Source organism: Ceratotherium simum, chromosome 37, assembly GCF_057802395.1.
Source record: "Ceratotherium simum simum isolate JZ-2026a chromosome 37, ASM5780239v1, whole genome shotgun sequence".
NCBI classification, from domain to species: Eukaryota; Metazoa; Chordata; class Mammalia; order Perissodactyla; family Rhinocerotidae; genus Ceratotherium; species Ceratotherium simum.
In genome coordinates, this window is record NC_141936.1 from 13,305,406 (window position 1) to 13,319,444 (window position 14,039).

The window sequence follows — 14,039 nt, forward strand, 5'->3', positions numbered from 1 at the left end:
TAGTGAATTTTTCATTTCCAGTATTGTATTCTTCATTTCTCATTGGTTCTTTTTTATATCTTCCATTTCTTTGTTGATATTCTCACTGAGTTCGTCTATTCTTCTCCCCAGATCAGTGAGCATCCTTAACACTCTTTGTTTGAACTCTCTGTCAGGTAGGTTGCTCATTTCTGTTTCACTTAGTTCCTTTTCTGGGGTTTTGTCCTGTTCCCTTACTTGGAATGTATTCCTTTGCCTCCTCATTTTGCCTCTTTCCCTGTGCTTGTGTCTATGTATTAGGTAGGTCAGCTACGTCTCCTGCTCTTGGATAGGTGACGTTATATAAGTGATGCCTTAGGAGGCCTGCAGTGTGCTTCCCTCAGCTCTCGATGTTCCAGGGGTGACTCCTATGTGGGCTACGTGTGTCCTTCTGTTGTGGCCTGTTTGCTCTCCCTGTAGGCTCCCAGGGAGGCCGAGTTATGCTCCTGGCCAGCTGTTGTAATGCTCAGCTGCTTGTGGTTGCTGTGGGCCCTTCAGTCTCTTTATCAGGTGTGGGGAGCCCCAGCACAGTTTGCTGCAAGTTCTAATACCACATTTGTGTTGCAGTATTTCTTTTAAGTGAGTAGGCCCCCAGCGTGGCAGGTTGTTAAGCTCAGGGCCTTACAATTGCTGTAAGCCTCCAGCCTTTAGGTCTCTTGTCAGCTCTCAGAGGATTGCAGCTGGGTGGGGCTGGCCTCAGGCACGGGAGCACCCAATTGTTTCAGGCTTTGGAAGGTGCGGCAAACCCCCTATGTGGGTCTTCTGCAGCTGACAAGCCCTGCCACCCACAGGTCCACACACACAGTCAACACAGTCCTGCCCTGTGTGTGCGCCCTGATCTCCTGAAGTGGACCCAGTCTCTCCACGGCGGGAGCCCCACACACTCCACCACTGTCTCACACTCTCCACCTGCTCCTTGTACATGTCCTGCCCCTCTGAAGTGGGCTCAGTTGCCAGGCTGCAGAGAATCCAGTCACCAATCTATGCAGGCCCACAAGTTGCCTGAGGGCTTGTTGTTGGTTGGGGCCACTCTCTAGGGTGGGCTGTCCACCCTGGCTGAGGTGGATTAAATCCGTGCTTTAGTGGCTGGGGCAGACCCTGGGCTAGCAGGCCCCAGGGAGAACTCCAATGGCATTTGTGTCAGCACGCCCACACCAGGCCACAACAATGGCCACCACAAATGTCCCAGTCCCTGGAGAGGTCTCACCTTTCACCGAGATGCACTCACGGCCTATCAGGTGAGTCTCTTTTCACCAAAGCACTGTGCACCTTTCTTTCTGGTGATTTCAGGTTGCTTTCTGAAACGGGTGAGTTTGCGCGTGGGCCCTTTAAAGGCCGGTTTTAATTTCTTTGTGAACCAGCTTTTTTGGGGGTACTCCCCAATGTTTTAGTAGCAGGCAAAGTCAGATATTATGCCACTCGCCTCGATTGTGCTCGGTCCACAAAATGCCCACAGTGGGGGCGCTCCCCAGCTCAGGGCCCCGCGCCTCCAGGGAGGGCTGCGGACCTGTGGGCTGCTCCCGGGCAGCCGTGAGGCGCTGCAGCTTGTGAAGGTGGCGTTTTTCCTCTCCAGAAGGGAGTTTCTGCCTCTTCCACCTCAGTTAGGATTGTCCTTTTTTGCAGGAGTTCCTCTTATCCAGTTTTCAGTTCTATCTCCGGGGTAATTTTTCCACGAGTAGTTGTAAATTGGCTGTGTCCGCGGGAGGAGGTGAGTTCAGAGTCTGCCTACGCCGCCATCTTGACTTCCCAGAATTTTTGATTTTTAAAAAATAGTCTTAGGGTCAAGAGAGTTGTTCTTTACCATTATTGAGTGAATGAAGCTGTTTACTATTTGCTGAATGAATAAATGAATGAATGAAGTTGAATGACTTAACAAATTCCCTCAGGATTCACACCCAGGTCTGTTTTCTTCCAAAGTTCATGATCTTTCTACAGCCTTAGGTGGGTGCATGTGTATGGTGGGGCGGTGAGGTATGGGTGGTTACATCTGGCTTTTAGACAAGCCACTTCTCAAAGTTTACTGTGTGGATGAATCCCCTGGAGATCTTGGTGAATGCAGGCTCTGATTCAGTGGGTCTTTGGTGGTGCCTGGGATTCTGCATTTCTAAGCAGCTCTCCAGCAGGCCAAAGCTGTTGCTCCCCAGGGATGTGAATGCTTTTGCTGAGATGCCTGTAGCAACTTCTTTAATCTTCTTTTTACTTCATCTCCCCACTTAGTCATCCTTTTTCTTTCAAGGACCTTCTCTTTTCAACACCTCTAAAACAGTTCAACTCGTAGTTTCTTTTAGAATCTCAGAGTCATTATCAACTCATGTCAGTTCTTGCCGTTACACTTTGGATTCTTTCACTGCTTTTCTAAGCTCATGGTCCCTGCCTTAGTGCCTGCACTTATCATCAATAGATTACCATAGCCTTTTAGCTTGTCCCTTGCAAGTTCTTTCCTCTGAAATCCATCTTTTACATTATTGTCAGAGTTCCACCTAAAATTGCACGTTGCATCAGAAAGGATAGATTACTTTTGGGGCAGTTACAAACAATCCCCTAATTTCAGAGGCTTACAGTAACAAGATTTTTTTTCTCCATTTACACTACATACTCATCACAGGCCTAGGGAGATAGGAAAGGGGTGAGGGCTGTGCTTATCATAGCCATTCAGGAACCTCCTGGAAATTCCCACTCAACATGTTCTTCTCTGATCATCTCAGAAGGGGAAGAGAATGTGCCAAATCAAAAACTGCTATACAAGCTTCCGCCTGGATGGGACGCATCACTCACATTTCATTGGCCAAAGCGGTCACGTGACTGCACTTCGTTTTGTAAGTGGTGGAGAAATGAAATCTACCACTTGCCTGGAAAGAGAGGTGAAAGTATTTGGTGAATGTTAGTAATGCTCATCAAGTACATCATGCTACTTGCTTATTTTAAAGCTTCTGGAAACTCTTCTTTGTCTAATTTGCAGCTAATTTCACATTTCTTAGAATAAAATAGAGTGGTCCAAAATCAACTTCTAAAAAATCTCTATCATCCTTGTGTAACACTTCTCAAGTTCACTGCACAAACTTTCCTACCGCTTGCCTTTGTATCTGCTGGTCCCTCTGCCTTCATGATACAGAGCTTTTATCTTCTTACTGTTGACTTACAATAGTTATTTATATATTCTGGATACAGGATCCTGTCCAGATATATTTATTATGAATATTTTCTCCCATTCTGTAGCTTGTCTTTTCATTTCCTTATTGATGTCTTGGAAAGCAAATGTTTTTATTTTGATGAAGCCCAATTTATCAACTTTTTCTTTTATGGTTTGTGCTTTTCTTGTTATCTGAGAAATCTTCACCTATGCTAAAGTTGTAAAGATTTCCCCTATGTTTTCTTCTTTTATAGTATTTTTACATTTAGGTCAATGAACATTTTGAGTTAATTTGGGGGTATGGTGTGAGGTAAGGATCTATTTTTAATGTTCTTTTCCATATGGATATCCAGTTGTTCCAGCACCATTTGTTGAAAAGACTTCTTTCTCCATTAAATTGCCTTGGTATTTTCATGGAAAACCCATTGATCATCTATGTTTGGGTCTTTTTGTTTCATTGAACTACATGTAACTTCTCTCATCAATACCACATTGTCCTTATTACTATAGCTTTATAGCAAGTCTTGAAACCAAGTAGTGTAAGTCCTCCAAGTTTGCTGCTCTTTTTAAAAATAGCTTATGCTATCCTAAGTCTTTTGAATTTACACATATGTGGATTTGATTTGCTAATATTGTGTTAAGGAGAATTGTGTCTACTTTCATAAGGGATATTGGTCTGTAGTTTTCTTGTAATATCCTTGTCTGATGTGGTATCTGAGTAATACTAGCATCATAAAATAAGTTGACCAGCATTCTCTCTTCTATTTTCTGAAAAAGCATGTGGAGAATCGATATTATTTCTTCTTAACTGGAAAATTCCAGTTGGCCCTGGAATTTTCTTTGGGGAAGGTTTTTAATTACAAATTTAATTAATTATGAATTTAATTGATATACGGCTAAATATTAATTATATTAATAATTGATATGGGGCTATTTTCTATTGCTTCTTGTGTCAGTTTTGATAATTGGCATCTTTCATGAAATGTGTTCATTTCTTCTTAATTGCCAAATGTATTGACATATAATTGTTCAGAAGATTCTCTATTTATTCTTTTTTTTTTTTTAAGATTTTATTTATTTATTTTTTCCCCCCAAAGCCCCAGTAGATAGTCGTATGTCATAGCTGCACATCCCTCCAGTTGCTGTATGTGGGACGCGGCCCCAGCATGGCCAGAGAAGCAGTGCGTCGGTGCGTGCCCGGAATCCGAACCCAGGCCGCCAGCAGCGGAGCGCGCGCACCCAACCGCTAAGCCACGGGGCCGGCCCTATTTATTCTTTTAATATCTGTAAATCTGTAGTGATTTGTCATTTCTGACATTGGTAATCTGTCGAGTTGATCAATTTTATTTACCTTTTCAAAAAAAAACCCAAAGAACCAACTTTGGGTTTCATTGATTTTTCTCTATTGCTTGAATGTTTTCTCCTGTATTGATTTCTTCCCTTCACTTTATTATTTACCATCTTTTACTTCAGCTTTAATTTGCACGTATTTTCCTAGTTTCCTAAGTTAGGGGCTTGGATAACTAATTTTAGACTTTTCTTCTTTTCTAATATAAATATAATTTCTTTATCTGCACTGGGTAAGTTGTATCCCATAAATTTTGATACGTTGTTTTCATTATCATTCAGTTCAGAGTATTTTCTTCTTTGACCCCTGGGTTATTTGGAGTGTGTTGTTTAATTTCCAAATATTTGGAACTTTCCTAGATGGTTTATTGTTGAGTTCTAATTTAGTTCTCTGCAAGATTTCAATCTTTTGAAATCTACTAAGACTTGTTTTATGGTCCAGCATAAGGTCTTTCTTGGTGAAGATACCATATCCATACAGTCTTGAAAAGACTATATATTCCGCAGTTGTTGGATGTAATGTTTTATGAATATAAATTAGGGCAAGGTGGTTGACAGTGTTGTTCAGATCTTCTGTGTCTTGACTGAAATTTTCTACCTTGTTCTATCAATTACCAGGAGAAGAGTTAGTCTCCAACTATGTTTGAGAATTTATTTCTCCGTTTAGATTTTCAGTTTTTGCTTCATGCATTTTGAAGTTCTGCTATTAAGCCCATATATTTATGGCTTTCTGATATGTTAACTTTTTGATCATTGTTGTCGCTTCCTACCTTGAAGTCTATTTGTGTGCTATTACTATCGCCAGCTTGCCTTTCTTATGCTAGCTGTTTGTGTGGTATATCTTTTTCCAGCCTTTCACTTTGAATCTATTTGTGTCTTTTTATTTAAAGTGTGTACCTTGTAGACAGCATATAGTTGGCTTTTTCTCTTTTCTTTTTTAAATTCGATATGACAGTCTCTGCCTTTTATTAAATTTCAGTTATTACATTGAGGTCATAATGGTTTATAACATTGTGTAATTTCAGGTGTACATTATTATTTATCAGTTTGTATATAGATACAAACTGGTGGTCGTGCTCACCACCAATAGTCTAATTTTTATCCGTGACCATATATACGTGTCCCTTTACCCCTTTTGCCCATCCCTCAACCACCTTCTCCTCTGGTAACCACTAATCTGGTCTCTTTATCCGTGTGTTTGTTTATCTTCCAGATATGAGTGAGATCATGTGGTGTTTGTCTTTCTCTGTCTGGCTTATTTTGCTTAACATAATACCCTCAAGGTCCATCCATGTTATTGCAAATGGGACAATTTTGTCTTGTTTTATGGCTGAATAGTATTCCGTTGTATATATATGTACCACATCTTCCTTATCCATTCAGTCTTTACCTTTTAATAGGAGTTTTTAGTACAATGTCATTTAATGCAGTTGATATGGTTATGTTTAGGTCTGCCATTTCTCCATTTACTTTTTATCTGTCTCATCTGTTTTTGTTCCTTTTCTTCCTTCGAGCCTTCTTTTGTGTTAATCAAAAATTTTTTTTAGTATTCCATTTTAATTTTTTATTGGCTTCTAGTTATATCTCTGCATTATTTTTAATGGTTACTTTAGTGATTACAATATACTTCTTTAACTTTTTTCAATGTACTTAAAAGTAGATATTGAATTACTTCAGGTAAATCAAATTCATTTTTGTATCCACAGTGCCTAGCATGAGATTTGGTACAAAATGAGAGATTGATAGATATTTCTTGAATGAATAATAATTATAGATGTTTATTTGTGTTGTATCAAAGGTATATGGATACAATTCCAGAAAAAATTTTTTGGTTAATTTTGGTTAATAATAAAATATTATTACAGTTTTAGTGCATTTGAATTTATAAATCTGGTAATTTTCATATATAGTCAAGATTCTATGTATTATTTTATTTTGTTCCCACATGCTTGATATTTTTGTTGTAAAAATTTAATATAGACCTCTTTCTATCTTTAATTTCTGAAGTTTCAAAAAATATCTCATTTTTAAATTTTAGAATGCGGAAGCAATCTTACTTTAGTAATGGAATTCTTTATAGTTTTGTGAAACTTCCAACTGTCAATTGTCTTGGACACTCTGCCCACATGACATCCTCATCCAATACACAGCATGGTCTCTTGGCTTTGCTCGGTTATTTACCAATGTTTAAAGTCCGCACTGAAACACGGAATGTTTCTATCATCCGTGGCAGACTATGGAATGGCATAGCTTGGAAGCCCAGGTTTGAGGGACATCCTTGAATCCTTTATTAGGTTCCAGAGTGGCAGAACCATTCCTAAAGGAGTCTAGTTCTAGGTCATGTCCTATAGGGAGAGACCCGGTAAGGAGATTCTGAGTCTCTAGGAACCAACTCCTGCTGGAAGCAAGGCAGATAGAGTCTGGGCAGAAGAATGGAATACAGCCATGAGGAAAAGGAGGTGGTTAAGCTCTCCTTAGAAAAGGCCCAAGACTCACATGAATACAGTGCTCTTTCCTCACCAAGACGAAGATTTCCTCTTATCTTGGAACCAATTGCAACTCCCACCTCCACCCTCAGTATTTCTGTTTAACCTTAAAGTTCATTTGGACATTTTGTGAAATCTCTTTCTTTCTTTTTTTGCCTACATCGCTGCCTTAAATGCTTTAACATTTGACTTTCCTATATCCTTGTTAGAGATGGTGCCTTTAAGATCTCCCACTGTCCTATAGGAGTTTCTAGATTTGAAATTCCAAACAAGAAGACCTTCACATGACAACCCCAGTTTTCTGGGACTCACAGGGAACAGAATGTCTTTGTAGCATAGCGCACCGTTGCATTTATAATTGACTCCCTTGCTACTGCCATATTGAAAGATTTTCTTCTCACAGATGAATTCCCTGAAACTCCTCCATGAATTTTGAGCTGTGTAGTGTAGTGGTCAATAAGGAAAGCTTTGGAGTTTGAATCCTAGAAATGTCACTTACTCACTGTGTGACTTAGTCCTCAAAGGACATAATCATATTACTTACCCCATAGGGTTATTTTGAAGATTGAAGATTTGTGATAAACCCTTAGCACAGTGCTTCTGAAAATGCTACTCATTATAATTTCTTATGGTGGGGAAGAAGAAGAAGGAGAAGATGGTGACGGTGATGATGATGGAGAAGAGGAGGAGGAAGGAAAAGAAGGAAGAAGAGGAGAAAAAGGAGGAAAGGAGAGGAGAGGCAGCAGCAGCAGCAGTAGCAGCAGCGGTAGCAGCAGTGGTGACAAGAGAAGGACCAGCTTTCTGGTTGATAAAACCGAATGCCAGCCTTTTCCTAGTGTCCTCTCAGAGTCAGCTTATGGTAACTGATTCTCACTAGAACTGTCTGTCGGCATACCTTCTCCGTCTGCATTAACTGAAGGGTCATCCCTCTCAATACTTTCTCTTTCCTGAAGTTTAAAAGGTACTTTAGGAGGGACCATCCTAACTTATTCCTCCTTTTCATTTTTCATTTCCCCAGATCTTCCTTCCTTCCCAGATCAAGTCTTGCCCCCTTCCCGAGGTCTGCCCAGGCTTGCCCCAGTTCCCATTTTTCTAGCCCTTCTCCAATATATTGGGAACTCTTTTTGCCTCTGTGACAAATTAGGAAGGAAGGAAATAAATATTTATTGAGCCACATGCCAGGCTCTGTGTTAGGCACTAAGTTAGATGCGTGAAATTCTCTCAGGTGTTAATTTTACATACTGAGAAGTCAAGAGCTCAGAGGAGCCTTGATCTTGCTCAGGGTTACACTGCTAAGTGGTCAAAGATCTGAATACAAGTCTAATTCCAGAGCACTGCTTTCATCCCTAACCATGAGAGCACAAGGCACCAGGAGAGGAAGACAGCCAGTCTCTATGGAGGAGGGAAGAAGTCATCAAAGGCAAATGCCAGCCTCACAGTATGGTCAGGGGTGGGCCCTGCCTAGTGGGCTCATGGAGTGTTACTGCTGGAGCTCACCCCAAAGGCAGTTCCTGGAGGTTTGGAAGGTCCAGAGAATTCAGATAGAGTCACTCCAGCCCTGCCCAGAGGGGAAAGTCACAGACCAAGAGAAACTTGGGGAATTAGTATTTTTGGCAAGAGACATACAGCATTCTGACTCAAGAATGTCGTTCTTAACTGGGAGGTAAAGGGCTCATCCGGTTTTGAAAATCACTTGTGTATTTTTAGAACACGTATCACCTCCATGTGTTTTCCAAGTGGTGACATTGCTGTGATTGTTGTCAAATTTTCTGTTGATATTGGGAGGAGACCGCAAAGGAGAAAATAATAATGAAAGCCTATATTGGCAGAATGGCGGGTTAGCTGAGATATGGTCCAGCTGGCCTTGGACTAGCAAACTCGACTCCAAGGTCAAGTGAGGACTCTGCAGCACTCAAACAATTCAACTGAACCTAGAGGGAAGGAGAGGTGGGGGCGGGCTCGGCCATAATCCAGCAACATTATGGTCAAGTTGGAACTCAGTCATTCTCAAGAATTCACTTGAGTAGTTCTCAACTTTTTCCCTGTTACTTCTCAGAGAACATGAAGCTCCAGCCACATTCCAGTGGTCCATGGACCACACAGATCCATGACCCTCTTTAAAAACCTTGTGATGTTTGATGAGATTGACTGTTCTTGCTAAAAATCTCAAACTAACCTGAAGTCTTTGAAAGTCTGCAGGTAGAGTCAACCCAAAGATGGGGGATTTTAGAGAGAGCAAAACCAGGTAACCAGGTTTTATGTTGGGGAAAGGTCAGGTGATCTCTTAACAGGGAAAGTGTATGCCTTGAAAAGAGATGTCAGCCACTGAGATGGACAGGACATGCCATTCTTTTTCTGGGAGCATTTTTCTAACCTCTGAGGCCCTTTCTTAAATCTTTACAAAAGCTGAGTCTTTAGGAATTCTATTTTGAAAAGAGAAAGGTATATACAAATAAGTGTTCAGACAATCAAAAAATTTAGCTTTGGAAAGAGAGTCTTCAGATAGCTCTGTGTCAGAAGGTCAAAAGGAAAGAACATGTAGTCATTGAATGAATAGAAAGTTATTTCACTGAAAGAATGAAAAGTATTATTAAAAAAGAATTCAAATACTTTGTGTTACTTGGGAAAAGAATGGACATTATAGTTGTGGTACCTTTTTGTGACTGGAAGATTCTGATACAGTCTCCTGTTTATCTGGTCCTCCAATTTTGTCCATTGCTCACCCCCCCATCCCCCAATTGATGAGAACCTCAGCAGGATGTATTTCTTTTCAAGATTAGGTTGCAGAGAAAACAAATTCCCCATGGTAGAGATAATGATTTGGAAGATCTCAGATCTTGTTCCCAGACCTAGCATTTGGAAAACATTGGGCCGAGACTCATAAGGAGTCCCAGAGGAATTGGAGTCCACGAATTTTCATAAAGGAGTGAAGAAAAAAAAAGAATCTCAGGGAGCTGGTGGAATATAACAAAATGATATTTACTGAATATACATGCTAGAAATTACTGAAATAAATATACACTGGGAAAGAGCCTGTGGACCTTACTTGGGGTGGTAAGCAAGGAGGATCTCAATGGCCCAGAGAGCTTATGTTCAGCTTCCCTCTGGGAGGTAGGCTTCCAAGTGAGCTCCCTGTTGGGGTGTCCTGGCCATATCAAAGTATGGAGTTCTTTGACTTAAAATACTTTTCTTTTTTTTACTGAGGTAAAGTTCACAAAATAAAGTTCACCAGTTTAAGTCTTTTAAAGCTTATAATTCAATGGTTCTTAGTATATTCATAATGTTGTGTAACCATCACCACTATCTAATTCCAGAACATCTCCATCACCCCAAAATGAAACCCTGTATTTCCCAATTCTTCCTTCCCCTAACCTCTGACAATTACTAATCTATTTTCTGTCTCTATGGATTTGTCTATTCTGGACATTTTATATACATGGAATCATGTAGTATGTAACTTCTTTCATTTAATATGACATTTTCAAGGTTCATCCATGTTGTAGCATGTATCAGTACTTCATTCCTTTTTATGGCCAAATCCATTGTATAGATGTAGCACATTTTGTTTATCCATTCATCAGTTGATAGACACTTGGGTTGTTTCCATTTTTTGGCTATTATGAATAATACTGCTATAAATATTCATGTACTAGTTTATGGGTGAACATATGTTGTCAGTTCTCTTGGGTATATACCTAGGAGTGGAATTGCTGGGTCATATGGTAACTCTAAGTTTAAATTTTTAAGGAACTGCCAAAGTTTTTTCCATAGCAGTTGTGCTATTTTACATAGACATATTTTTATATATATTTGCTGTATGTGTGCAAAATGTGTATTTGGGGGTTCCTTTCCTAGTTTTGAAAAGTAAAAAAGGCACTTGAGTGAATTTTAACTTGGATTTTCCAGGGAAAAGATTAAGTAGAAAAAGATTCTACAGGGGCCGGCCCGGTGGCGCAAGCGGTTAAGTGCGCGCGCTCCGCTGCGGCGGCCCTGGGTTCGCTGGTTCGGATCCCGGGCGCGCACCGACGTACTGCTGGCAAGCCATGCTGTGGCGGCATCCCATATAAAGTGGAGGAAGATGGGCACAGATGTTAGCCCAGGGCCGTCTTCCTCAGCAAAAAAAGAGGAGGATTGGCGGATGTTAGCACAGGGCTGATCTCCTCACAAAAAAAAAAAAAAAAAAAGAAAAAGATTCTACTTAGCAAAAAGAAGCAAATAATTTTCATACAAGCATTATATATATATCCATCTTTCTGTTTCTCAAAAATGCATTATGACTTATAAGGAATTTGAGAATATTTTTATTTCTAAGAATACAAATTGATATTTATTCAGCTTAACCATCACTAAGCAAAGATTATGTCAAAAAACTATTGAAGTTCCCCTTTAGAAAATATTTCCATCACTATGAATAATGAAGTAATTATTTTCAACATTGTAATGAATACTGTGTTTTAAGAGATATGTTTATATTTAACATATACAGACTTTAAACCCAGGACATAGAACTTCACTTATAAATGGGAGTCTTCTGGAAGAGACGAGAAGACTGGCAGAATTTTTTTTAAGTACCAAGACTTGACTGTGAAGTAATCCGCGCACATGGCATTAATAAGGCGCTCTTTTGGGTGGACCAAGCCCTTGGCCATGGATCCGTGGTGAGTGTCCTCAGTGCGATCACTTGCTTTTATTTAATAATTTCTCCTAAATGTTGGTTCTATAGATATAAATAATACAAATGCTTCATGTGTCAAAAAGCCAAATCGTTCCAGAAATCTGTGGATTATGCCTGCCACTTTGTGACTCATTTTTATTATTAAACACCAATCCTCTCTACTCTCCCTGAATTGCATCCGCATAATCACCCAATGGGAAGATACACATCTAAAGGCTGCAGATTCTTACTCTCTTACTCACTAGGTTTGAAGAGCAAAAACCTTCCTAGATGCCCAGAGCAGCAGGGTCCCAATAACTAGTAGAGTTAGGACAATGCACTTCACGAGTTGGTAGGCAGGATAATGACCCCTAAAGATGTCCATATCCTAATCCTTGGAACCTGTGAACGTGTTGTTACATGGCAAGGGGGAATTATGGTTGCAGATGAAATTAAGGTTGCTAATTAGCTGACCTTGTGATGGGAAGATTGTCCCAGATTATCCAAGTGGACCCAGTATAATCATAAGAGTCCTTAGAAGTGAAAGAGGGAGGCAGGAGAGTGAGAGTCAAAGAAGGAGACGTGACAATGGAAGCAGAGGTCAGAGGGATGCAGCAAGAAAGAGACTCGACCTACCATTGCTGGCTTTGAAGATAGAAGGGATCATGAACCAAAGAATGCAGGCAGTGTCTGGAATCTGGAAAAGACAAGGAAACTGATTCTTCTCTGGAGCCTCCAGAAGGAATACAGCTCCGCTGACACCTTGATTCTCACCAGTGAGGCCCATTCGGACTTCTGACCTCCAGAACCGTAAGATAGTAAATATATGTTGTTGTAAGCCACCGAGTTTGTGGTAATGCATTACAGCAGCAGTAGGAAACCAATGTGAGATTGTTAGAAGTGACTAAAAAAACGTTGGGAGTTAAGACAAGGAAATGATAAATAGTGAAATATATGAAAAGTTTTGGAGCTGATGAACATGTATTTATAGGCAATGAAGAAGGAGAGGGTGGTGGGAAGGAGAATGTATTTATTCCAGAAATGCAGTCAAGTCATATTTATTTGGAGTGGATGTGGAGGAAAATGCAATGTAATCTTAATTTTGAATGGTTCTTAAAAAAAAAGAATTATTGTATTTTTAAATATATCCAGGAGCGGGAGGAACAGAGCACAGGGTGAAGGAACAGTAACAGGAATTCAGACCTGACCTGAGCCAGCCCCCTCTGTGCCCTTCCGCCTGCAACCTTTTGAGCATGTTTGTTCTTGGGGAAAAATGTGAGAAAATGTGCCCTGCCTACAGTTTTAATGACACTATATATATGGAGGCCAAAACTGCTAAAAGATATAACCTATCCTTATTTACAAATGTCCAAGGTGATAAGAACCCATTTAACAAACAGTAGTTGTAAATACTTTAACTTGGTTTATAATAGTATATTCCCGGTGTTCAACACTTCGTTCACCTTTTTATTCTCTTTATTTACTTAGTTGCTACACTGAAATGCCAACGTGGCCTTTATTGGAATTGTCATGAACTCCAATAGAAGTGTCAGGGAGAATAGGGACCTCAGAGTGGCAGCCACTATGTGTGGGCTAGCTCTGCCCCCAGTCTCCCATCTCCTAGTCAGGGGCTCACCCAGGGTGTGGCTCTGTAGATTTCTGTAGTTTTGTCAGCATCTCAGCACAAGAGGAAGGTGTAGAGGGTAGAGCAAGAAGGTTCTCTTAGGACGTGATATTTCAGAGAGAAGAAGGCTCTATGCACAACAAACGACAAGGATGGCAGAGAAATCACAGCGAGTCTGGGCCCCAGTTCTCCTCCCATCCATGGGGATGATGTGACTGGAAGCTCCAACTCCATCATAGCTGTTTTAAGGATCAAACAAGATGATGGATATGGAAGCTCTTTGACAAATATAAGCCCAAGGCAAATGTATGTGAATGTTTAGTGGTTGTCTTAGTTACATTGGGCTACTATGATGAATACCCTAGACTGAGTGGCTTATAAGCAACAGAGATTTATTTCTCACTGCTCTGGAGGCTGGACATCTGAGATCAGCATGGTCTGTTCTGGTGAGAGCCCTTTCCTGGATTGCAGACTGCCGACTTCTCGATGTATCTTCACATGATGGAAAAAGGGTGAGAAAGCTCTCTGGGGTCCCTTTTATAAGGGCACTAATCCCATTCATGAGCACTCTACCCTCATGACCTAATCGCCTCCCAAAGACCCCACCCCCTAATACTATCATGCAAGAGGTTAGGATTTCAACATTTGAATTTGAGGGGGGGAGGGGGATGCAAACATTCAGTCCTTAACAGTGGTCTATTTTGATTGCACCTCTCATGTTAAAATTTCTTTATAATAATGACATCACCCTAGTTGGATTTCTGCCTCACTGATAAGACC

General features: G+C 40.5%; 1 protein-coding gene across 1 annotated transcript in view; it reads left to right on the forward strand.

Moving 5' to 3' along the window:
- COL4A4 (collagen type IV alpha 4 chain) overlaps window positions 1-14,039 on the forward strand; it is a 120,598-nt gene that overhangs the window by 6,366 nt on the left and 100,193 nt on the right. Inside the window, exon 2 of the mRNA XM_087424752.1 lies at window positions 11,468-11,639. Within this exon, the coding sequence (XP_087280878.1) occupies window positions 11,584-11,639 (56 nt within the window). The 5' untranslated portion in view covers window positions 11,468-11,583. The remainder of the gene's footprint in view (window positions 1-11,467; window positions 11,640-14,039) is intronic.